Here is a 25,614-nt window from a genome sequence, read left to right on the forward strand (position 1 = left end):
AGTCGGTTCGTTCATCTGGTCGGGATGCCTCCTGGGGGGTGGGTGGGACATGTCTCATTTCAGACAGTTGGAGGAGGTCTTGGAGCAGACCCAGAACTCACTTCTGTACACTTTGGTTTCCTGAAAGAGCTGGAGGGGAGGCTGGGGACCTCTGACTCATTTTCAGATAAGCGGCAGAAAATGGATGAATGGCTATCGGTACCACATATAAATGCATGCCAATTATCCATAAATGAGAGGAAAGCAACATCCAGACCAGAAGAAAACGAAGTGTTATCAGCATGCAAACACCCTTGCAGTGACTTCTACCTGCTTTCTACATACAAAGTCTCATCCTGAGACTTTCTGGATGTCATACTTGGGAGGTAAAGTCCCAAAAATGTCTGCTATGGGAGGTGCAGACATTTACGCCCTCATATGCAGTATTTCTGGAAATGTAAAGAACATTTCAGGTGGTGTGAGGCTTAAAACAATGGATAAACACCATTGTTTAAGTGGTTCTACGCGGGTCGATTCTGCAAAGCCCTAACAAATAAAAAACAATGAGACAAACAGTCGTTGCTCAGTGTAAAGAATAGTGAATGCTATCAGACAGATATCGCTTACTTAGAGAATGACTAAAAAGGGGAACAACAGATCAGTAATACATCTATTCACAGGACTGTATGAACTGAGGCCATGACAATGAAAAATATCGTTTCACACTCCATTGAATAAAGCATGTGTCAAAGTCACAGTAATTTATTCCGGCTGGGCTCCAGCCACGAATTGGATAAGATAAAAGTATAGGAATTAAAACAGCGCGCGGGTGGTTATCAATCACAAAGCACAGGGAGACAGATTCACTAAATCAGTGCAAACTTCACGGATAATTTGAATAATTTCAATAATAACTTTGATAGATGCAAGTCTTGTCATGCAAAGAGCCAAAATAAAGCACTGATTTTATTGGTGGAGGTCGGGGGCATTTTTCATTTCACTGTTAAGAAAATAGCTGTCAGGAGACAGACAGGAAGAGCAACTGAGTTTCATCAATGCAGGGCACGTAACGCTCCCCCCACCACAGATACAGACGCGTTAGACTTGGTTTTCTTCCAATGTAATTAGACAAAGCCAGAGAACTGAAATAAATGGGAGCCGGACCCCCTTCTCCAGTGGAAAGTAGCCTCAAAGAAAACTCACTCACTCACGGTGAGGTTTGCAGATTAACCAGATTGATGCAGGCACGGCTCCTAGAAATGGATGGTGAGTTCGGTTTTTGTACACATTCTAAAAGAAGACTTATTCTTTTCATTTCTGACTAACATAACTATCTGTGTAGTTTGTTTTATGCACATTAAAGTAGAATCCTTAAAGTGAAGGATCTGCTCTGCTGAGGCATTTTGTTGCCGTCGTTTGGGTAAACTTTGCAAATCAATAAAAGCCAGATTGAACTGTCTGTCTGTCTATTGTCTGCAGTTGCGACACTGACAGCTGCTACTGATTCCCCTTTTTGAGAACAACCTCGTCGCGAGTCATGTGACCGACCCAGGTTGTTCATAGATTAAAGACGAGTAAAAGATTCAGGTACTGGTGGAGAATAAATACCTTATTTTTTTCATTGAAGTTATGTGAGCTATAACAACTGAGGAGAATTTCCAATTAATAGAAAAAGCAAAGAGGAAAAGTAAGAGTTTTCCCTTGTAGCATGATTTGAACTTGGGTGGCAACACATTGAGGGAAGTGTGGGCTAATCTAGTGTTTCCCAGTCCTGGTCCTTAAGGCACACCCCCCTGCATGTTTCCCTGCTCCAGCACACCTGAGTCATACGAATGGGTCGTCCTCAGCCTTCTGCAGAGCTTAAGGACCTGACCCATCCATATGAATCATGTAGTGCTGGAGCAGGGAAACGTGGGAAACATGCAGGACGGTGTGCCTTGAGGACCAGGGTTGGGAAACACTGGGCTAACCTACTGCTAATTGTTCATCAAATTAAACAATTAAATATTCTATGCTCATTGAGTCCTGATTGTGCCTAGATTTTTTTATCATGAATATATTATTTTATTTCCATATCCCCCTTTAATTTGTCACCCAGCATGTTTCCCAAATTCCTTCCTAATTTCTGGGTTTACCAATCATTTAAATTCAAGATGAGCTCCCCTTGAACGTTTTCTATGTGAGAATTATGAGGGGTACAACTTTTCCACAACTTTTATTTGAACCTTTTCCACCCAGCGGTTGTGGCACACTCAGCAAAGCTCTTCAATAACCAAAACAAGAGAAATAGACGGTGTTTATCGACCATATCAAATAGCATTCGTGTCTTCTGACTAAAATAAATCTCATAATGGCTCGCTGATGGGGACGTTTTTGCTGTTACTGACGTTTGTGGGTTTATTTCGATTGTCAGGAAATAACTAGAATAGCTTAAGCTCAAGTAATTCAACCTCCCTCAGCTATGCGAGGAATTTCATAATACAGTTAATCCCAACTATACAAAGGTTGTTTGCATCTTGAGCTTTGGTCCTTCCACAGACCACACAGCCAGTACGTGGGTATTCATTTCTGTTTGGAAACGTTCTTCACATATCAGACTTATGTATGTTATTTCTCATGGAGTTGTGTAATTTTCCTTCAACCGCTATTGTTTGCTCATTAAATTCATAGCAAATTCTCTATACCCCAAACTCTTTTCTGACTGGCTCTTCAGGGCACCTAAACAAGCTCATAATCACTTCTACAACAGCCTGCAAAAGATACTCCGACCTGACCGTGAATCATAGCACACTTAGGGAATTGACAATTGCAATATTGAAAGTGGAAAAACGTATTACTGCAGAATAAACTGCAGCTTCAACTGCTGACCTTTTATCAGATGCATTCGTTCAGGAAAGTTTGCCTTGATAGAGCTAGAGGACAATTACTTTCACACAAAGTTTGAAGTATCAATGTTGTTGTGCACTTTTATTACTTTTAGAAGAAATGTAATCAGACACATGTGGTTAAACTGCCTCATATGCTCACAGTCACTCATACTATGACTTGAGTTGATGGTCAATGCCAATGACTTTGAGGCTGTTGTGCCAGATGCTGAGATTTCTGGCTTTCAAGCTCACCTTTGTTGCAAAAACATTCACGTCATTCTCAATGATATACAGACATCTGACCGTCAGGTTGTTTCTACTTTTTAAATTTCATTGATGTAAATCATCTGGGACTAAAATGATCAAAAACATACTGTACAGTATGAATTGCGTGACGAGATGGTAAGATCTCCTCACAAGAGAAAAACTGCAGGAGTGTAGTCAAAAGATTCTGCTGTTTTTCACCGAATGTCTGCATTCAACTAAAAACCACATGTCCACCATGTGCTGAATCGCACTTGTTTCAGTTTCTAATGACTAAGTTTGAATGCAACAGAGTTTCAGATTATCTGAGGAAACATGTAACCTTTGTTGAGTGTTGTTCCTATTTCTTTTGGTGTTTTCTATGAGAGATGGGCATGTTTACATCGATGATATTGATTTTTGTGCAGACACCTCAACAAGCCTACACAGTTAAAAACACTGTTTTAGGATGTCATCAGTATGTCATCTGCCACCCGTTTTGATCTGAGATGGTATTTGTGTCACAGACGAACTGGCTGCAATGTTCTTGTACAAGTGGCTGTCAAAAATACGTATACACTGCTGCTGTGCACAGCTGAACTGAAACTAGCCCCGTAAAAAGCTGTTTTCAGATATCTGGGTCACAGAGGCGAAGACACAAAAACAGTGTGTAACTGCAGGTCAGACCAGTGTGTGTTTGTATGCAGAACTACATGTTTAGCTGTACGAAGCTAAATCATTGTTTTATAGCTGAACAGTCCAGAATGTGGGTTATCACAAATTACCAGGACTAAAAGTGTTGTTGTTGGATGTCTGATTTGCATGTGTAGTTTGGATGCACTCTGGTGATAACTAAACTCTCCAGTTCCAAGGTTTTTTACGAGGGATTTCGTCTCCCTCACTATAGAGAATTATCGCTGCCAGCGAAGATGTGAGTGAGGATTGGAAATCTCATTATACAGCCACTTGTGTTAACAGCCATTATGTTTAATAAAATATTTTGTTTCTACTAAGTGAAGCATGGGTGGAATCGTGAAAATTCAATTCATGTCACCATAAATGAACTTGGGGAAATGTTTGTTAAGATATTCATGTTGGTAACTCTACAGTAACCTCACTATCAAGTATGTACCTACTACTTGTATGGTAAATAAGTGTGTATGTTACCACTAGCAATAACCACGTAAATATATCAAACAGAGACACAAACAAACAGTGTAGTTGTAACTGGTAAAAGTTGGTTGCAACTCTGATATACAGTACTTGGGTAATTCTATGAATGAAACCTTTTACCATATGAATGAATATTCTGCACTTCTCAAACATTAGCATGCAATGTTAGCATACAACACCTGAGGCGCCACAAAAACTTTTGTAAAATCAATTTTTGTTTCAATTTCAAGAACACAAAACCATTCTGGTCAATGTAAGCACTTCCTGTATCAAGCAGTACCAAAAAAAATGCATATTCAGTGAAGACAAATGCTTTTTGTAATTGTAAAGTTAACATTAGCTAACATTAACAACCTCTTTGCTAGCTAACCTGCTAAAATAGCTAACACCTGGTGTTGAGCAATGTTATGCTGCCATGTCATAGTAGCTGGTTTTCCTTAGCTTATGTTACTTAATGCTAAATCTATATCATATTATGTTGAAGAAGTGTTTTGTTATATGTAGCTGATTAAAATTACTAAAGCAGAGTACTAGCTACACGGTAATATCTAAGTTATTACCAACCTAAACAGGTCACAACTACACAGAACTCGGTTCAATTGATGGGTAATAATGGAGTTTTTTCCTCAATATTTCAGCAAGTTTCTCAGTTTCTATCAAAGTAATATCAGTGGTTTTCTGCAAACAAGACTGTAGCAGGAAAGGTTACCAAATTCCTTTCAAGACTGCTTATGTTTCCATGATCGATGACTGAACTCCTGGGGTCCCAGTATCCATCGCAGCCTCTCATTAGCTTACCATTTGTAGCCAACAGTAGTTTCATGATTGATTATTTGCAGATGTACACATAGTAGAACACAGAGTGTCTAATATATTTAATCTAATTAAGTAGTATCCTTTGAGCACTGACGCACAGTGTATGAGAGGCTGTCACTGCTGCTGTTTTGACCAAAGGGCAGACTAGACTCACCCTTTTAAGCTTGGCGTGTAAATTTAGATATTCAGGGTTCAGTGAATGCAGCCTCCAGAGCTCTGTAAGTTGGTAAAGCCTGTGTAAAATATAACTGTTTATCCTTTTAGAGGAACCAAGCTCTGGGCTACATATATGCCATCAGTCTTTAAATTGGATGTCTTGCTTGCTGTCTCCTAGAAACAGGCCTGCTCCAATGTTGCAGCCTTTATTTTATCCTTATTCTATCCAAACCTTAACCTTTCAACTACAGACTGTAACCTTAATCTTTAGCTAAATCTTGATTGATGACCAAAACAGGAATAGACAGAAAGACTTCTCTAAACACCAATGAACGGCATTACACAGAAATCAGGTTTCAAACAGAGCTTTCCCAGATGCTTTTTCTCTGCGGGAAGCTCATTTCACTGTCACCTCCCACCACTGTATGTATGATAGATCACAAATGCTTTTAAACCTTCAATGCACCACTGACACAACCCTGCTACAGAATTTATTTCACAGTACTGTGCAAAAGTCTTGAACCGATCCTCATTTCTTTATGTTTTGCTTCTAAGGAGCCAGACTTTCATGTTATTTTTAAAAAAGGGGTCTTGAGCAATAGTTCTCCAGACTTTCTGTAGGTCTTTCAAAGTTTTTCTTTGAACATTGTCTGCTTTTTCAGTGCAGTCCTTGTTCCTGACCATTTTCGTGTTGCGTCTTAGTAAAGAACCCATTTCAAATTGTATCTTTAGGCACTTTGTTACTGGCTGCCTGTCACAAAGATACATCATTTGTTCTCATTTCTTTAGTTGCCTGTACAAAAATGCCAAAGATAACACCGTTTGACAGACAGAAAATTGTATTTTTGCACCAACATGTTGATTCCTTAAGAGCTATTAGCTGAAAATTTGGCAAGCTCTGTAAAAGTGGAGGATAAAGAAGTGTTTGCACACATTTCAATAAGTCTCTACTTTTTCCTGTTTTCCTGGAAGCATGTACAGAAATTTAATTCAATTTAATAGCTTATTTGTCAGAGACCATTAAACTCAGACTGAGTAGAGATGCACTACACCAGATTATAGCTAGTTTCCATCTGCAGTCCCTGTGAGAGAGCCTTAAAACTTCTGCACAGTTCTGCATCAATTTCCTGAATCTGGAACTAAAACACTGGTTGAATTCTGCTATCAAAGTGTTAACAAGTGCATAAAACAGTGTAAGCATCTCAGATAAACTTGTGCCAAAACATGAGGTCAGTGTGTGACGGGCGAAGCCTGACACTGGACAGAAACAGCCTGACAGGGCTGTCCGGGATAAGTCTGAGTGCATCAGGAGAAAGAGAAAGACACCCTGCCTGCAAGCTTTGAGATGACGGCTCATGACTGAGGATTTGCTTTGGCTGAGATAAGGGGGCAGCTTACAGAAAGCAGATGGGTAAAACAGAGAGGAGAGCAGGGGTAGACATGGATGGAGAGAAGAAATCAAGACGGGGAAGAGTTTCAAGAGAAAATAGAGTTGAGATGTGAATGAAAACTATGAAGGGAATAAGATCTGGTTGAGAGCCCAGAAGGATTAGGATGAATAAGACCCCCGAATGCTGGAGAGAACTGAGGAATAAAGACACAGGCTGTGAAGAACAGAGAAAGACAGCAGGGAATACAGAACGATAAAATCAAATGAGTGAACAGACCGAGCTCACCCAGATAAAACAAAACCCCCATTAATGGTTTTAGCATGCTTGTTTATTTAGGAAAAAGAAAAAGCAGCATGGAGGATCTCTTAGACAGTTGTCTTTGTGGAGTTTTCAAGCTTCAGATGGTCTCATATGACTTAAACTAAACTTGAGTAATTGAGCACAAGGTTACTGTTTGAAACAAGGGGCTGCATAGCAAACTCAATGCAACAACTTTGTTCTTTAGCTGGTTTATTCCACCTTTAAAATGCTGCTTTTACAAGTTGTCAGGCCAGTTTACAGCTACCACAGCAGCTCCTTTTCCTGTGTGTAGAGCAATGGCTGACCTGACTGTGGCTGAGAAATATCCTGAGCGATACAATCACACCCCGTGTAAGACACGAGCGTAGTCAGCATCCGTCTGATGTCAAAGTGATGCACAAGTGCCCTTAAAGTGCAGTACAGCTAACGCTCACTGGTGCTGGCACGATAAGATCTCTGCCTTCACAAGAGTTCCACTCAAAAAACACTCCTCGGCCGTAAAATATTCCAGACTTCCAAAGTACACGTTTACATCATTTACAGCCTCACAGCGACGGTACAGTTTCCACGCCGGAGCCTGTTACCTGGAAACACCTTTCATAATTTATGTGGAAAAAACATGATCTGGGCTGCAAACTGTACAGTTATCTGTTTTCCATTTCATTTCATGGTAAGATTACACTAAACTGAACATCCAGAGGCATAATGCTGACCTGGAAACACGTAATAACCATGAATCTGGGCTGCAAACTGACCAGTTACATGTTCCCATTTCAGTGTTGCAATATTGCATTAAACCACTCATCCAGAGTTATATTGATTACCTGGAAACAGGTGTGGAAGTTCCCATGTAACAGTAAATATCTTCTGTTATCTTAACAACACACTTTTTAACCTCGACCGTCTATGCATAACGAGGTGAATTTCCATGTCTCCTTACCAGGAATTTGCGCTTCTGTTTCCACTGTGCGCCCTGAGCATTGGTGTGTCGATGGGCCTCCGTCACCAGGCGGATCAGGTCCCACTCGGCCACAGTGGGCTCCGGACGGCTCTGGAGGGTCTTCACCATTTCCTCCTTTTTGCGCCGCTCCCTGTTCTCCTCAATCAGGCGCCGTTTAGCCACCCGCTTTGAGTCATCAAGCACCACTGGGAGGATAAGGATGTAGGCAGAGGAGGAAATGAACACAGAAACAAAACGAGTCCCAATCCTGCTTATCACTGACTCAAACTTTAATACCAAGAAGTAAATTCCACAACTTGCCCTTAAAACGTAAGAAGGAGCATAAAATCAGGCTTCATTCTGAATCTACCTGCATCAATGTGTGTTCTTTGGCCTACATTTTTCTGATTTCTGTCTGTCAGTGTGTGCAACACTCACAGTCCATGGCCATCCCCACTGTAATACACTTCTTGAAGCGGCACAGCTGGCACTGGTTTCGGGTGATCTTGTCAATGATGCAGCAGCCATCGTACTTACAGGAGTAGGCGGGGTGCAGGTTCTTTTGAATGGTTCTACGAAAGAAACCCTGTAAGCAGAAACAAAGGGACAAGGGGAGGCAATAATCCCTTCAGCTGAGCTTTAGCTGAACAGCGGAAACTCACTGCTGAGTGTGCACGTGCACGGCTGCGTGTCAGATCACTAACAGTGTGTGTACAAGGCTGTTTACTGGCAGATATGGTGTGGATTATGAACCAGGTGTGTCTCTTTGTGTTTGTGTGTGCGCACCTTGCAGCCCTCGCAGGTAATGCAGCGGTAATGGTAACCGGTGGCTTTGTCGCCACACACCACACATGGCTCATCCTTTTCGAGGTAGCTGGGTATGTACCCTGAGAGAGGAAGAAGCAGGGGGAAGAGACACTGTTAGCATAAAATTAAGTATTTGTTTCACTCAAGAAGTAGCTCTAAATAAGCCTCTATTCATTACAATCGTGCTGCATCTACCTAACAACTACAAAGGGATAGTAAACCGCATTAAAGTGAGCTAGATAGGAGCAAAGCATTATGGGACGTCCTGCTTTCTTGGGCTCTGTTTCAGAAAAAGCAACTTTATGAAAACTCTTTTTTAAACCTTGAGATGAGGTAAAGTCAAGGTTCTAGAAAGAGAGGCAACTTAAACTCTGACTCAGTCACTAAATCACCACAGCTCAGACTCAGTTACCATGGTGATCTGAACTGCTCGCTCTCAGGTTTTCTTCAACAAACTCTGAGTTTCTCTGTGACTCATTTCCTCCTTCTGAACCTGAAGCAGCTGTCAGATGCACCATGTCAGCAGCTTGCTGAAACTGTAAAAATCAAAGGAAATATCAGAATAAAGTCATCCGGAGAAGTGTTAACAGCACTATGCAACAGCAAAGGGGATGTGTTCCTCCTCATTGCTTCTTACACTGCCATGCAAACAGGAAAATGGTGCAGCAACCTAGAAACACTTGGATCCAGGTCCAGATGCATCTCTCAGGTCCTGTCAGGTCTTTGCTGGATTTTTTCCTCTTTCTTAAGGACATCACTTTCAGATCCTGTTCATCTGCTGTAGATAGTTTTTTAGGCCTGACACTTCTTCTTTTGTCCTCCACTTGTACTCAAATGTTTTAAGGATTTTCAGCTAATAGCAGGAAATGAGGGTCAGTGCGATACTTTTGCACAGCACTGCATTACTTTGACATGAATCGGCCTTATGATTCTGACTCTATAAGTTATTTACATATTTGGTGCATATTTTCTTATTCAGCTGCTGCGACCTGCTCTTTGTTGTCTGGTTACTGCAAGATACATATATCAAACAAAGAATGTAATATAACGTATGAATCCAACTTGATCCTCCATTGGAAAGAATTTAAGTTGGGTAAATGATGAACGAGTGGTTCAATATAAGAGTGTTTACTTATTGGCTCATTTCTGCACTACTGTTGGGAGATAAATGTTGTGGTCTTGATGTCCAGTGGATTAAAAAGGATGCTATGCTTTTAATTTATCCATTGCAATGACAAATCTAGGTTTAAGTTTCCCAGTGATATTTATTGTTCTGGTCCAGAGCAAGAGCACCGCTCCAGCTGCCCGAGTCCTGGACAGGATGTCATGCAGTAACGCCTCCTGGGTGTGGCGATGCTGAAGCTGACAACAAACCGCGCGCATCTTTGATGCTGCATGCGGTCAGAGGAGAGATAATCCTCCTCGGCATGGTGGCGTGTTGTTTTTTTAATGCAGATGAGAGGAAAAACACTGGGAAACGGGACATTTGGAGCTCACACTTGGAAGCAGAAACTTTACTGCCTCTTGTAAGTTGCTGAGAACTGCATGTCAGAGGCCACTTCCACCGCTTTCATTTAATGACTTCTCTGTAATTACAAAATCACCAATTATAAGTAAACACCAAATCATTAAGACGACTTTTAAAAGGTCAACCAACATAAAAAATAAAAAAAAAACTTGATTTCTGGTGATGGGAACTTCTAATTTGAAGTCAACCCTTGCAGTAATATATTAACTTACAGTAAGTTAAACCTCTGTAGCTGTTATATGGTGGCTTCTACAGCTAGTCACACCAGTTTCTGGCTTGTGTAATCTTCTTCTCCATCTGTAGTTTGTGCTCTGCTTTTAACTGGGAACAGAACAGTTTGTTCTTTTTCTATACTGCCTACAAGACCGGTGAGACCGAGGGAGTGAGCACAGAGACACAGGAAACAGCGGATTTCCAGACATTTCATGTGCTGCATATGTAGCCGAGAAGCCGGGAGGGGAGGAGATGGTCCACTGCAAGTCACAAATAAATGCAGCGTGGGTGTTCAAGTACAAACACACACAAACAAAGACAATCTTTGTGCAAGTATGTGTTTTTTCCAGTGTCATATGCAGGACAGCCCTGAAGTTTTAGCCCTTTCAATGCCTCCTCCCTGCCATCTGGGTTGAAAAACTGAGGAGAACCGGTGCGGTTTTAAAGGGCAGTCGCGTCAATCACTGATTTCATTTTGGATTTTCTGTGAAATACACTTCCTTCAATGTCAACAAAGGAAACAAAAAGTTTGTACAAGCATCCTTCAACTTTCAGCGCAGCTCTTTACTGTATGCGTGAATCAAGGCGTGAAGAGAGCTGTGACTGGCGGTGTCAGTTGGGCTCTGCCTTCTGGCTCGGTTGCAGATTTTAGAGGAAGACGAGAAGGGGGAGTGCAAGAAGAGGATGGTGGGAAAGAGAGAAAAGAGAGGGAAGAGGGACAAGAGCAAGTGCCTTTTCAGCCAGAAGGATTCTTTGTAAAAGCACCAAGAAGCCAGTTGATTAGAACTCTGTTGGGAACTGTGATGAAAGTTTGGATAGAGAGGAAAAAAAGGTGATAAATAAGTGCATGTGCAGAGGAAAACAGCAAGGAAATACTCAATTCAAGGGGGAGAACGCAGGAGGAAGAGCCAAAAAAGATAACAAGAAGATCAGAGAATCAAGCAATAAGAAAGTCAGCCCTGCTGTGCTGGCGTGGCGAGCAGCAGCAGGCGGATCCCTGAGCCGCTCCGCTGTGGCTGCGTGTGGAAGCCAAGCCCAAAAATCAATACCGCTGCAGCTCTCCGACTCTGGCTGCCCTTCCCGTCCTAAAAACAGGCCCCGCAATACCTCCACCAACAAAACCCAAGAAGGAGAAGAAGAGCCTTCTGACGCGGCGGGTTCAATCCTTCGTCCTCCTGACATAACGCGTGCCATTTCATGTCATCAGTGTGTGGATCGGGTGTCCGAAGGAGTCTCAGGATTGTTTCTCATTAGGTGACAACAGCTCACAGAAGTGATACTTGAGACTGTAAACAGCGAGGACATTAGAGGACAATGCTAATTATACACAGCAATCCACTGCTGCTGTCCCTTTCCTGACAGGAGCTCAAAGCCTGTTGGTATAGAAGGCATTCCACATTCAAAAGAGCGAACTTATGCCTTTATATTCACACACATGTACATTTATGAGTGTGCTTTAAATGACAGCAGTGGATCATATGCATCCATCTTTAGCCTCAGTTCTGCATGTCATGCTGCGTTAAAATCCAACGCCGCCCTCATCACTGCATCTTTATTCATCTTTTAGGATAATCTGATCAATACCAAAGCAAAGAAAATACATTTTCTGCCAAGGTAAACTACCTGCTTACACATCTGCCTCCTTTGTTGTTGCAGTTATGGAAGCAGATTTACTCCTGACATCCTTTTTAGATGCGTCCCGGGGAAAACTCCTTTTTCGTTTTATGCTCCTTCAGCTTGGAATGAGCTATAAAGTATCAGAAAGATACTCCCCTCTTTAAATACCTTCAAGCATCTTCTACAAACTGGCCTGCAGGAAACTCGCTGGCGTTCTATATGATCTTTATAATCGTTGACAAGAAGATGAACGAGTTTTGGATGTTGTTGTTCTGGCCTGCATGCAGAAATCAGACCGACTCCCATTCTGTCTAAACAAAAATCCAAATCGATTTGACTCATTATATTATCAATGGTTGGCATGATTATTACTCATTTGGCTACCAAAGGCAGCAGTGACCTTTGTTTTACAACTCAGGCGTGCAAACAGTTGCAAGTTAATGGCTGTTGAGGCATCTGGTTGAGGGTCCACACTCCCACAGGAAAATGATGACATCATCACAGTGTATATAATCCAATCTCAAGCAACCATGTCCCTGAGCCAGACGTATTGTCATAGTTTCCCAGCTCAAATGAACCGTGGCAGGTAGAAGATGGTTCAAGATTCCAGCAGTGAGGCAGGCCCTAAACCTACTGGGAGAGGAAACATGTGGAAAGGAGCTGACCAAAAGCACCACATTATCCTAAATCAACTTTTCTGCAGACTTCGATCTTTGTGTCTTCCACCGCATCGCTCTCCCCGTCTGTGCTTTCTTCCCTCAGCTCTGGGGATTCGGAGCTGTCACTTCCACATTCAACAGAGTCTGACGGCTTTTGTTTATTTATGCGAGATGCCAAGATGTTTTATTTTTTCCTCTTTGAAAGCGTAATGTACACAAGGCAGCGCTGGAATATCTACCACCAACTTCTGTGCGGTCACTCAACAGCTCAGATTCAACTCGGAGCGCCCGCCGACAGCTTTTCTGAAAGCGGAGCCGTTTCCAAAATGTTGCCTTCACATGGAGAGCTTTTCTGCTCTAAAGTAGGTACGCGGACGAGCCTTTGACTAATCAGACTCTAGTCAGAGTACAGGAAACGTTTCCAAGCTGCCACTTGAGTGAATTTCCCTCCATCAAAACATAATCCATCAGATACTCACCAGTCATACTCTTCACCGAACATTGGCTGTTCTTCCTCTTCCTTTTAGGGCCATTGAGCCACCTAAGAGACAACAAAAGAGACGAGGATGAAACAAAAATGAAAGGGAATTAAGTAAAGATCTGGGTGCTCTCAGCAGTTGTTGGCTTTCCTGGAGGGTAACCACCTGCAGCTGGTCTAAGAGTCAAAGCTGTGTTGCATCTCATCTCATTACTTAGACGTCTATCAGATCACAGATTTCGTTGCAATGGTGGTTGCCACTGCTGCTTTCACGCTTCCAATGAGCCAGCGTACATTTATTCTGTCTGGACTACTCCACATTTAAGTGACTGCATGTGTTTCCACTCAACTATTTGCAAATTTGAAGTAAACTTTAGAAATATTGCAGGAGGAAACTGCCGATCAGACACATTTTCACAGACTGAATAAATCAAAACTATCTCCTTTAATGCACACGAGAGCTTTATCAATACGCCTCACTCAATCGACCTCTTCAAGCAAGTGCAACCGCTGCTGCACTCCTGATGATTCCCCGTGTGCTGGGACAGTCCACACCCTGAGACAGAAGCTAAAGAAAGAGTTGGAAGAGCTACGATCGTCCTCGGGTCCAACGGTGGAGTCACAAAAAACAAAGGTTTACTTTAGCCAAAAACACCAAATATGTGTGGATTATCTGCACATGAAGGTGCGCCAAACATAAAAATGACCAAATCACGTTCTGGAGGTGGTCTGACTCGCATCTCATCCAGGTGTAAAAGCACTCTGACGGGTTCAGAGGTCACCTGCTTTGTTCAGCCACAGAACACAAACAAATTCTCTCTTAGATCAAAGCACACAACCCTGATGTAGCAGCATAACTTCCCCTGAGCTGGTATGTGCTGTTTACAGACAAGTCTGACATGACAGAGTCACAGGCAGAAAGAATGCGCTGGTTTTCCACCAATCAGCATCAGCTAAACTCCACACTGCCTGCATCATACGTCGGTGTGTACGTGCGCTGTGGTCCGTGCGCTGTGGTCCGTGCTCCATGTTTAGGATAAATAACTCTTTTTGAATGGATCGGTATGACTGAAAAAGCATCAAATAAATGCAGCCCATTAACCATTTTCCCAGCAGTCCGAGCAAATGGGAACAATGTCGGAGTCATCTATAACAGAGATGGAAAGTACATAAACAGAGAAGAGATAATGCATCACATCTGTAAAGTCCAGGCAGAGCTGTGTCACAAACATCTCACAATTTGGCTAAACCTCCTCTATGTATCCCCTTACCAGCTAGCCATCTGGTACTTAAATCAAACAAAGAAATAAGAGCCCAATTTGCCACCATACTTTTTCTGAGGCGCATTAGTGCTCCCAAGACCAAAAGTCAGGTCCCATAGCATATGTCAAAGTGCAAAGGAGTTTTTATTGCAGCATTCGGCTGCATTTTGGCAGTTAAAGCTCTGCTCTGAACCTGAAACCAGCAGCAGGGAAATAACACACAAATGTGCCGAGAAAGCCCTCCAATGGTAGCACACAGGACAACAATGGCGGGAGGACAGAGAGCGCACCTCATTCACAACAAGGAGACGCACACCTGCAGCTGCGTCTGAGAGGCTTGACGGGAACAGGGTACTCAGCAGGGAAGTGTGAGAGCAGAGAGATGGAGGAGGAGAGAGTATGGAACAGGGCCGGCGAGTGCTGTCTGTCAAAGCTGGATGTGTTTACGATCCCAGGAGCGCAGCCCGGCGCTGCTGCCCTTTAACACGAGCTGCAGAACGGGGGGTGAGACTCCATTAGCACCACAGACACAGTGAGGTCCAGCTCTGCTACACAGGCCTCCGAGTTACAGGAGCTCTGCCATAGAATGTGCTTCTGGAAGACTTCAAGTGCCTCTTATGTTGTGTAGATCAGAAAAGTCCAGTTACAACATCTACTGTGTCTGTGTCACACTGAGTGGGAACTGAGTTTACGCCTGGTTTCTCCTCAGTTACCAGTATCGGCTCATCACTGGACCAATCAGTGACTTGTCTTAATGTCCCACAACCACATGTGATTCGTTTCAGAAGTTAGTTTATGTTTGGGACACATATGACGATGACTGAGATTTCTTTCTTTGAATTCTGACATCATCTCCAGCTTGTTTATCGCTGTCAAAGCCAAGGATGACACATAAATAAGTAGCTATGCCTCTGATGTTAACAAACATGGCAAAGAAATAGGTCCTGGAATCAATAAATTAAATATAAGAGTCAAGATGAATACATGTTATTGTTTTAATAAGGACATCGTTCATCAGGAAAACTTTAGTTTTTGTTTATCTCAGTTTATTAAAGCATTAGTTTATTGATTATTCATTATCCGGTTTCCAGAGGAGTCCAAAGAGATTTCCCAGTGAAGCTGCTCTGATTCCAGGCTTCATAATAACAAGATGTGATGCAAAGTGTCATCTTTGTTCTTCAAAAAGGCCAAAATGCCCAACAGAAAACATAGCAGGTCTTTTGTTTCGTAGCATTTTTCAATAAATCCCATCAGCAAACAGTGTTTTTGCCCCTGGGAGACATAACTACTTAATTGTCCGTTAAGTTCACAGGTTGCTGTAATCGAGCCTGAATGCCAGCTCTCACTGACCATCATGTGTTACCTTGCCTTTAATTACAGAAGAGTCTTATTCCCACTTATGGTTCCCTTTGCCCTTTCCAGAATTCATCAGATGGATTAACAGGGCATTAAATTAAGTTCTTAAATAGTCCGTGGCGCTATGGCTTGATTTCTCATGATTGTTGTGCTTGTTGCAGCTTATTAAAAGTCTCCTGTGGCCCGGCTCATGGATGCAATGCTCCGATATTGGGATGAGGGAGGAGACAAGTGTCCCTGAAAGCCGGGAAGCAGCTCTTTTTGGCATGTACCCAAAATGTATTCTATAATGAGGCAGGAAATCTGAGACATCTTTGAAAACGAGAGCGACTTTGCAGCTACTTTGTGGGGGAAATTGTCAGTGAAAGCGGTAAAAAGATAAGGTGGAGCTTCAATTCACTGCCACTCAGGGCGGAACGTCTCTCCCTCTGCCAGTCGGCTTCCACATCACTCCCCCGAAGTGCCGGAGGCGACAACCAGCGGACTGTCAGCGATGCGACAGCTCAGCCTTCCAATGTGACAGCGTGTTGGTGGAGATGGAAACAACAGCAAACGGGATAAAAACAGCGACTCTTTATTCAGCTCCTACAGCTCCCCCCGTTACTCCTACAGCTGTGCCCCTTTTAGAGAGCTTTTCAGATGACAACCTGAGATGCTGCGACCGACAACACGCTGTGCTGTTTACCCTCATCTGTGCTGTGCAGGCGTCCGTTTTCAGGCGCACACTTGAGATATGATGGCATAACAGCCAGCCTGTTGGCACGGCAACAGCACCATTACAAAAATGATCATTCAAATCTCCGGCTTTCTGAATAAGCTCGAGATCTAATCCTCTCTATTAAGGTCTGATCAAATCCAAAATAGCACTTGTAACAACGTTAACACCCTTGGAAGCGGGAAGAAATTTAGAAAAAGGCTTAAAACGCAGAGGTGCTCGAAGAAAGAAACTTAGAAGCTTAAAGTGCTTCCGCTGGAGAATAAAAACACCATGCATAATTAAATATTATGCACAGCTTTGTGAGCTGCGAGGGCATACCTCAGAGTGCTCTCCAGTTCCCGGCTATGACACTGACGGACCGGCGCACTGAGCCCACACAGACGCACTTTACTCTCTCTGCTGCATCCTCATTACCAAAGTTACGCTGAGGGCAACAAATTGATTCCTGTGGCTTGAAATCCGTGCAGAAAACACACACAGGTTGCACAGCAGAAGGACCACACGCTCTAAAACAAACAGCACAAGCAAGAATATGAGCCAAAAAGATGGCACTTCAACTTACAGCGCGGACCGGATGACACAATGGGACTGTAAAATATGCATGGCAGAGGAGCACTTCTGGCTGGAAGTTTCAGATGCAGCTCACTCTCACACACCCTGATGTCTTTACGACTTGTGCTATGTTTAGCCCGCTGAACCCACTCAAATACACTCGGTGTGTCCCTCCCTCTTCCTCCAGTCTGTGGGGCTTCAGTAGCTCCCAGCCCACACTGGTTGGAGCGCAGCCAGATCCTTGTGCAGCAAAAAGCGATCGCTTGTTTATCAGGTAACGATGCAGGAGATATGAGATTACAGAAAAATCACAGAAAAAGTCCCAGAAAAATAAAAGACAAATTGGAATGAGTGAAAAGATTAAAACGGACTCTGAATACTTTGTTTTTCCTCCGCAGGCACTCATTAGCTCATTGAAAACGTTCATTTTAACAACTGTTCTCAAACTTTTCAAATAAAAGCTGCAATAAAGTGCAAAGACTGGACGAATCGCAGCTTCAGCAAACAACACACATCTGTTGAGGAGCATCGTCAGATGTGGATGAAAACACACTTTCTCTTCCTGAATCTGCACTCTTTGTAATGTAGGAATATTCGTTCTTTCGGACAACGGAACACAAGAAGATTAAACATTTTCCTTCCTTTTTAACTTAAAAAAAACATGTAATTAAAAACTGGAAGAGTGAGCAGCAGCAGCAGCTTGGCAGCCCACAGACAGAACAGCACAAAGACACTCAGAGAAGGCCAGAGAATTATATCCATAACAGAGTCTGAATGAGGCCCCCTGTCCTATGTTTAGAGTGCTACAGGCACCTATTGTTGTGCCCGTATGCTACAGCCCTACAGCTGAGTTTGACCCGCCCTATACATGCAGCGCTAATGGACACTTTGTACCCTTGTGTGTCCTGCTACTGTCTAAATTACAGGCTTAGCTAGAGGGGCATACAGCATGCCACTGAGGGAAAACAAGACAACTCCCTCTGTCCACATACACCACTCTACTGTGAGCCACGCATAATGAACACGGAGCTGACTGCTCAGATGAGCCTGATTCTATACATCCTGACTTTAGAGTATGCAGCAGCAGGGATCCTGAGCTACATAGAATAGGATTTTGTCTCAGAACTGTCTCAGTTTGTGCATTTCAATCCACAGTCCAGGTTAAGAGACGTAAAGTAATGGCAGGAAGATGAACAAATATCCCCAGGTGGTGCCTCTAAAGCTGCACAATACGACTCAAAGTTGAGCCTGTTTATCGTTAATAGTAAAATCCCAACTGAATGAAGCTTTGATGAACATGATGTTCTCCCAGCGTGAACTGGGAACGATGCCAGTTCATGATCTTGACAGAGAGCTGCAGCAGCTTTGCCTGTTTCAATGAACCGGACCAGTGCTTTCTGCAGCCATGTGGCATCATCCATGACATCTATTCGTTATTATCTCTCTGAGAGCGTCGTGTAATCACTCAAAGTCATCCATCCTTATCGTGCACATGCTTTATCCTGTGCAGGGTCACAGGGGGTTGTCAGTCCTCCACATAAAGACAAACAACAACAAAGGCTGACATTCTTTGGATTGTGGGTGGAAAATGGAGCACCTTGGTAGTGCCTCCATAAGGCTGCATATTTAATGTGGAATGTCTTTAGTGCAGAGTGTGATCAGCACTGACAACAACGCAGCACCTCCCTCCTCCCTGGAAATCACTCGCATCAGGTGGTTGTCAAATTAATGTTTCATGTTAATGCTCATGAGGTCAAAGGATCCTCACCAACGATCCATTGGGAGCAGCGTCATCCCCAAAAACGGAACTCCTTTAAACTTACGAGGCAGAGCTTCCAAAATGTGATCAAACAGAATATAGCACTGACTCTCTGCTATTCCTGTGGTATTTACACAACAATAAGACAGTCTAAGACAGAAATACTAAGAAAAACTCAGTCTATTCAACTTGACAGCATTTACTGAGTTTTAAAGCCCACAAACAAAGGAGCAGAAAGGCAATACATCAAAAAGAGCCCAGCAAGAGAGCAAATAACAAGCCTTCAACGCAGCTCTGACAGGTCATTTAGGGCTCAAGGCTCATCCCTAAGGGAAGGAAAAGCCTAATCAATAGTTTATTTTCCCAGCTGTGCCTCAGGCAAAGATGCTCCTTTTCTTCTTAAGATCAAATCGTAGTGGTCATCCAGGGTTTGTGGGGGCTATGGCAACTTTTTAACAGCAAAGAAGAAGGAAAACATCTTCACGGGCAGGTTATAAGCGTCGATGCAGCCCAGTGCCTTCATCTGATTACAACTGATTACTTTAATGACAGCGAGCCTTGTAATCGTTGTCGTGAAACGGCTTCAACCCCCACAAACTTGGGTATTTTCTGCTGTTTTCATTTAATTCTAAGGCCTTATTTTAGATAGTGTAATGCAGAAAAACGTTCACTAAGGTTGGAGGGAGCCATTTGAACAGCTATATGAAAGAAAAGGGGCACCTTCCCTGAATTTGGGCAAACATTTCTCATGCTTTTACAGCACCGTGCGTGTTGTGGTGAATATATAGATCAGATGGCCACCAAAAGAGAACTACTGAGTGAGAACTGTGATCCTCAACAAACCGCACCATTATGGCGCAAGCCTTCGCTACTGTTAATGCAACAGTGTGCAACTGTGGTGAAATGTTTGTGGAAGTGATGCAAGAAGAGAGCCAGCGTGATGTAAATGTGCCATAATGCCAGGATAAATGCCAGATGAGATCAAAGTGATTCTATCTACTGTGTGACCATAAATGGAGAAGTGTTCGACTTAGTCTTAAAGAAAGTGAACAAAAAAAGGAGCATCTCGTTAAAGAACTGGGCCAGTTCGAAATAACAGGCTGACAACATGCAGAACGAAGGCATGGAGCTACAGTGAGGTCCACACACCACTGACACCCACCCTCATCTGACGCCCGGACAGCTTAAAGCTTAGAGCTTTGTGCATAAAAAATGATATGCAACATGCAGCACACTGCAGCCCCAATGTGTTACAGGTGTCTGCAAATAAGGTGAGATACACTTGTACCTGTTAAATGAAGAATAAAAGTGTGGAGCGGTCCCCCCTACATGCATGACACCAACTGTCCTCCCAGTGGGAAAGCTGCTAATCCCCTGACAGGTGTCTGTGTTAGCTGAGGAATGCATCTGGGCTTCACACAGTGGAGGGGAATCTGATGCCGCATTACAGCACAGACATGGTAATAAAAAGATAAACTCATTTTATTGCCTCTAAAAGGCAGATTCAAGTTTAACTGCAGAGACTGAGAAAGGATTTGTGAGGGAAAGTTCGGGAGTTCTAAACATCTGATGCCTTCACATTCTCCTCTTATCTCCTTATGCCGTTTTTATACGTGTTATTCCTGCTGAAACAAGCCAATTAAACCACTTTTCACTGCAAGCAGCAGTGTGTATGTCCTCACTGTTCTGAGGACCACGGTGAATTCAGAGCAGCTTCAATAGCTCCAACTGCGCCACCCTGGGGAAAAGCATGAGCCAAGAACAGGGTTGCTATTAAACTGTAATTACACTCTTCTATTATTCTTATTACATCTGCCCTCACAGCAGGACTGAGAGTGAGCCGCCAGCTGCCCCACAGTCAGGTAACATCAATCAATCTCAGCACTGATCTTTGTTGTCCGTCAGCTGTTGCTGTTACAGCCGCTAAACAAGTGATTCTGTAAAGAAAGAGCGAGCTGGGCCCACTCATTGCAGCACTTATTATCAGCTGGAGCGAAAACACAAACAAACCTATGAATAGGTGTTTGACGAGGGAGTGAGACCCGATATTGCACTCAAACGCCAGCAGTTAGCATTCAAAGTCAATTCATTAAGAATGAAGGCAAAAAAAGCCACGAATCAGTCTGGTTGTCACGGTTCGTTGGAGAGGTAGGACCCAGATGCAGTTCTTCCAAACGTAACAAGGTTTATTAACAAAAACAGGAGCAAGAACAAAAACAAGACGAGGCCAAAAAACATAAAGCGCGGCAGAGCCGGATCAAAATGACTTAACTATGAAACAAAACGTGACTATGAATAAAGAAAGGAACACAAAACAAGACTGAGAACGGCAAAACGAGACTTATCTGTGTGGCTAAATACTAAATACTGTGGAGGTCAGTGAATGAGGTGCAGCTGTGAACAATGAGCCAGGTGACTTGAGTGAACCGAGGGGGAAAAACATGACCAGAACAGAACTGAAACCATGATTAAACATAAACTGTGACAGAGCCTGACTGTGACACTGGTTTCAGTGTGAATGAACAGAAGTAGAAACTGTCCAGCGTTGATGACGTCCTGATGTCTTAAAAAAATGCTGTAATTAACTGGAAGTGAGTGCAAAGAAGCCAAAACAGGTGAAATACGATCTCGCTTGTGCCTGTCAGGAGTCAAGTTTGCAGAGAAATCAGCAAAAGCTTTAAGAATCTTTCCACATGCATTTCCTAAAGTTCATACTCGCACGCACACTTTAGAAAGTGACCAATCACAGTCAGCTTCACGTTTTCCCAGACATATTAACTCAGTTCAATTATCTAATTTAAAAGAGACTAATCTCTGATTCATGAAGCTCTGTCCGAGCCAAAGTAGACTGATGGTTTCCTTTATGCATAAGTCTTTTCCGTACAGAGGCCCCCCCATATATGAGAAACGCTCCATTCCACTAATATTATGTTTTCATTCATGAGAAGAGGCTAGAAAAAGCTCCGTGTTTGTTTGTGTTCGTTCCAGCCTGAAGAACCAAAGTGAAGCCCGAAAGGTTGCGGCTGGAAGCAGCTATAGGCCCAAGTTCTGTAAAAAAAAACTATTTAGACTAGAGTGGAGACGGGAATACTATGTTTAGCTAGTCTGGAGAAAATGGTCAAGAGATGTAAAAACAGAAAGTAGCATGAGAAAGATTCAGATGATAAGGGACAGGGAAAAACAAAGGTTTGATGATTTAAAGGCAGAAAGCAGCTGATCATCACCAGAAGAACAGCAACGATGTCCAACTTACTGTTTCTCTTCTCCCTCTGATGGGTTAGAGTCCTGCTCCTTGGGCATGTGTTCCATTCACCTTAATTCCATCCAGCAGCCAATCATGAGAGACTGAGGCAAGCCCCACCCTCGGATGCACGCTTGTCATTCGCCGGTCAGGAGGGGTCAGTCAGTGAAACATGACAGCGTCCCGTCCCTGGGGTTCCTGGGAGGGTGGTGGTGGAGAGGGGTCGGCCCCCGGTGAGGTTGGTGTGTTGTAGCTGCAAGAGATGGAGGATGTTTGGGGCTCCACGGGGGTAAATCTGCGGGTCCCGCAGCCAGGGCTGGAGGTCGACGTTGATCTCAAGGATACAGCGGAAGGAATGAGATTCAGCCTGGAAGGGAACACAGAAGCGTTCATTTTAATTAGACGTTTTCTAAAGATGAGACTGGCAGCCTGCTGGTTGAAAAACACTCAGCAATCATCTCGCCAATCAATCGTGATTCATTTCAAAGCAGAGAAGCCAAAACAAAACAAAAAATCACTAATCAATGGAACGGTTTTGCTGGATTTTGGCAGACAAACTAAAACAAAAGAAGAAAAAACTTTAGTTTCATTTTACAAGTCAAACAATGAATCTACAGTACTCTAAAAAGCATCTTTCTCTCCCTTATATACAGCCAGGGGAATGAGAAATGAGCACGTAAAAAGCAGCAGAAGGCAAAAGCAGAGATGTTAAAATATTAATGAGCTTGAAAGTCTGATTTCCTTCATTCTCCAACACAGCCTGAACCCTCTGAGACGAGCTTTCTGTCATTTCTTTAAGGAGTCTTCAGGAATAGTTCTCCAGGCTTCTTGAAGGACATCCCAAAGCTCTTCTTTGGATGTGGGCTGCCTTTTGTTCCGTTCTCTGTCAGATGATCCCACACTGCTTCAATAATGTTGAGGTCCGGGCTCTGGGGAGGATTCATCCCTCCATAAGACCTGTTGCCACTGATTTTCAGTCCACTTCTTGTGTCATTTGGCATAGCTCAGCCTTTTCTCCCTGTTTCCCTTCCTTAAGAATGGCTTCTTGACAGCCACCCTTCCATGGAGACCATTTCTGATGAGGCTTGGGCCAACAGTAGATGGATCAGCTGAAGGTCCAGATGCATCTCTCAGGTCCTGTCAGGTCACAGCTGGATTTTTTCCTCTTTCTTAAGGACATCACTTTCAGATCCTGTTCATCTGCTGGAGATAGTTTTTTAGGCCTGACACTTCTTCTTTTGTCCTCCACTTGTCCAGTTTCCTCAAATGTTTTAAGGACACACTGCACACCATGCTGAGATATGCCAAGTTTTCAGCTAATAGCTCTTTGGGAATCACCTTGTTGCTGCAGAAATCCTATTTTCTGTCTGTCAAACTGTGTTTTCTTTGCTGTTTTTCATAGATAAAACTAAAGAAACAGGAACAAATGATGTGTCTTTGTGACAGGCTGCTGGTAACAAAGCTGGTTCTTAGCTTAGTTGCTACATGTCGACACAACACTGGTTTATTGAGTTTATTGAGTTATGTGCTTTTTTATGCTCGAATGATTCATCAATCATTGTTAAGTGATTTTACAAACTAAACACATTCTTCGAAAATGGCCCAAGACCTGTACTGAAAATGAGTGAAAAAGCAGAAAATGTCCAAAGAAAAACTCTGAAAGACCTTCAGAAAGCCTGCTTGGAGGAAAATATAAAGAAATGAGAGGTGGATCGACTCTTCTGGACATCACTGATAAATCAACTGATTTTCAATCAACCCTATTTTCATCCTGAGGCGTTAAGTAGGGCTGTTTTTATAGGACCCCTTGAAAAATACACAAGCTGTCGTATCCTCAGACATGTTGACCGAAGGAGTCGACCTCAATTATTTACCCAAGATTATCTCAAAAGCCAGGCATTGTTGACCTACTTTCCGTGACGTTAATGGATGCGGTCAAAAGAAGAAAGTTCTCCACCAATTACCTTTGAAAGGGTAAATGAGTGATTGCACACAGAGTTTATCTGAAACGTGGGTTCCCTGAAGCTGTTTCAGCAAACATATGCCCCCATGCCGGTGAGTAAATAATAGCTGCAGCACATGTTGTGTCTACGCTGTGTCACGCCTCACTAAGCCTCCTGTGAGTGAGTGTCACATTCCATCTAACACCACATGACCCCGCGAGCGTGAATTAGGCTCTTCAGGAGCACACATTAGCATCAGGGTTCCTCTGAGTCGGGGCTGGCTACGAGGGTCAGAAACTCACCTTAAACTGTTATTGTAATTGACTCGCTCTTTGGAAATGTGGGCCAACGGAAGTCAACTCTTACACAGGCTTAAGCAGTTAAGATAACCAGAGGAATCTCTGACAGGCTCTGAGGGGTCCGTATGCACTTGGCCCCCATGTCCTCCTCTGTTGTTCTGGGAAGGCTTTATTCTTTCCTCTGCTAATCCCTGGTTCAGTGTCTTTCTAATCTGGAACAGGGGGATTCTGGGAATAAGTGCGCCGTTAGACAGGACCATCATTCCTGCTTTTAGAGATAAAATAAGAGATTTATTCAAAACAACCTTTCTTTTCAGGCAAGCGGTACTTTGACAACTGACGCACACTAACCTCAATAAAATGCATCATTTTATATTATTGGAAGTTAGAATAAAAGGAAGTTAGAATAAAAATTGGGGGTTTCTCGTGTTCTGTGTGGCTCAATGTCACTACTATCAGACATGATACAGGGTTCTGATTGGACGGCACACAGAAGGTCGAACATGAGCTCTTAGAATCGTCTGGATTACAAATAAGATTTCAGACACAACAAGCTGCTGAAAACACACCTTTTCCTGTAATTCCATGAATAGCATCCACATCTTCTGACTCTTCTGCAAAGACAGCCTTTCAGTTTTTAAAGGCCTAACCGCCTAAGAGATAAAGAATGGCTGTCATGGGGTTGAGTTTATTATAGCTTTGTTTGTGTGTCTTGTTTCACTGCTTGTCCATGTTCTTTTCCACCGTTTTAATTGTGTGTGCATCGTCTCTCTACCACAGCCTTCCTGCTCTACACTGAACTCCGCCAAAGCTGGTATCTATAAAAACACGTTCTTAAAAAACAAGCTCAGAGATCCTGACTGCGGGGCCTCGAGTGTGAGCCGTTCAGCAGCAGCGTGTAAATGTCTTACTCAGTAAGGTCTCATTCAGGTTAATACTGGATGTGAATGTAAACACAGCTATTGTTTTATTGGGTTCACTTGTCTGCTTAGTCATGTGATGATGATCTTTTCTCGGCCTCTCTTCCCTTTGTCAGACCATTTCTCTTTTTGCCAGTTCACCAGCTTTGTTGCATCTCAGCTCTCTTGTGTGGATCGTATCCCTGCTTCTGTTACCGCAGCGCTTTCTGCTCATCAGTTCTTCTTCTGTCTCCGCTGCCGCCTTACGCATCTAACACGAATAAATTCACTGAAAAACCTCTCATTAACTCATGGTTGCAGAACTTTGAACTGATTGAAATCCTTTTGATTCTTTAAAGTCTGAATCTGCAAATAAGTGGTCATTTCCCGGCGTCCCTGTATACTTTCAAATAAGGTT

General features: G+C 43.1%; 1 protein-coding gene across 4 annotated transcripts in view; it reads right to left on the reverse strand.

Moving 5' to 3' along the window:
* thrab (thyroid hormone receptor alpha b) overlaps nt 1–25,614 on the reverse strand; it is a 138,768-nt gene that overhangs the window by 13,737 nt on the left and 99,417 nt on the right. For all 4 annotated transcript variants that reach the window (XM_072373599.1, XM_072373598.1, XM_072373597.1 and 1 more), the window contains 5 exons: nt 22,068–22,422; nt 13,169–13,230; nt 8,652–8,752; nt 8,304–8,451; nt 7,866–8,071 (listed from right to left, as the gene is read on the reverse strand). In XM_072373599.1, coding sequence (XP_072229700.1) covers nt 7,866–8,071; nt 8,304–8,451; nt 8,652–8,752; nt 13,169–13,230; nt 22,068–22,123 — 573 coding nt within the window. In that variant the 5' untranslated portion in view covers nt 22,124–22,422. The remainder of the gene's footprint in view (nt 1–7,865; nt 8,072–8,303; nt 8,452–8,651; nt 8,753–13,168; nt 13,231–22,067; nt 22,423–25,614) is intronic.

The sequence above is a fragment of the Leuresthes tenuis genome, unplaced genomic scaffold (assembly GCF_036924035.1).
Source record: "Leuresthes tenuis unplaced genomic scaffold, fLeuTen1.0.hap1 SCAF_20, whole genome shotgun sequence".
Taxonomy (NCBI): Eukaryota; Metazoa; Chordata; class Actinopteri; order Atheriniformes; family Atherinopsidae; genus Leuresthes; species Leuresthes tenuis.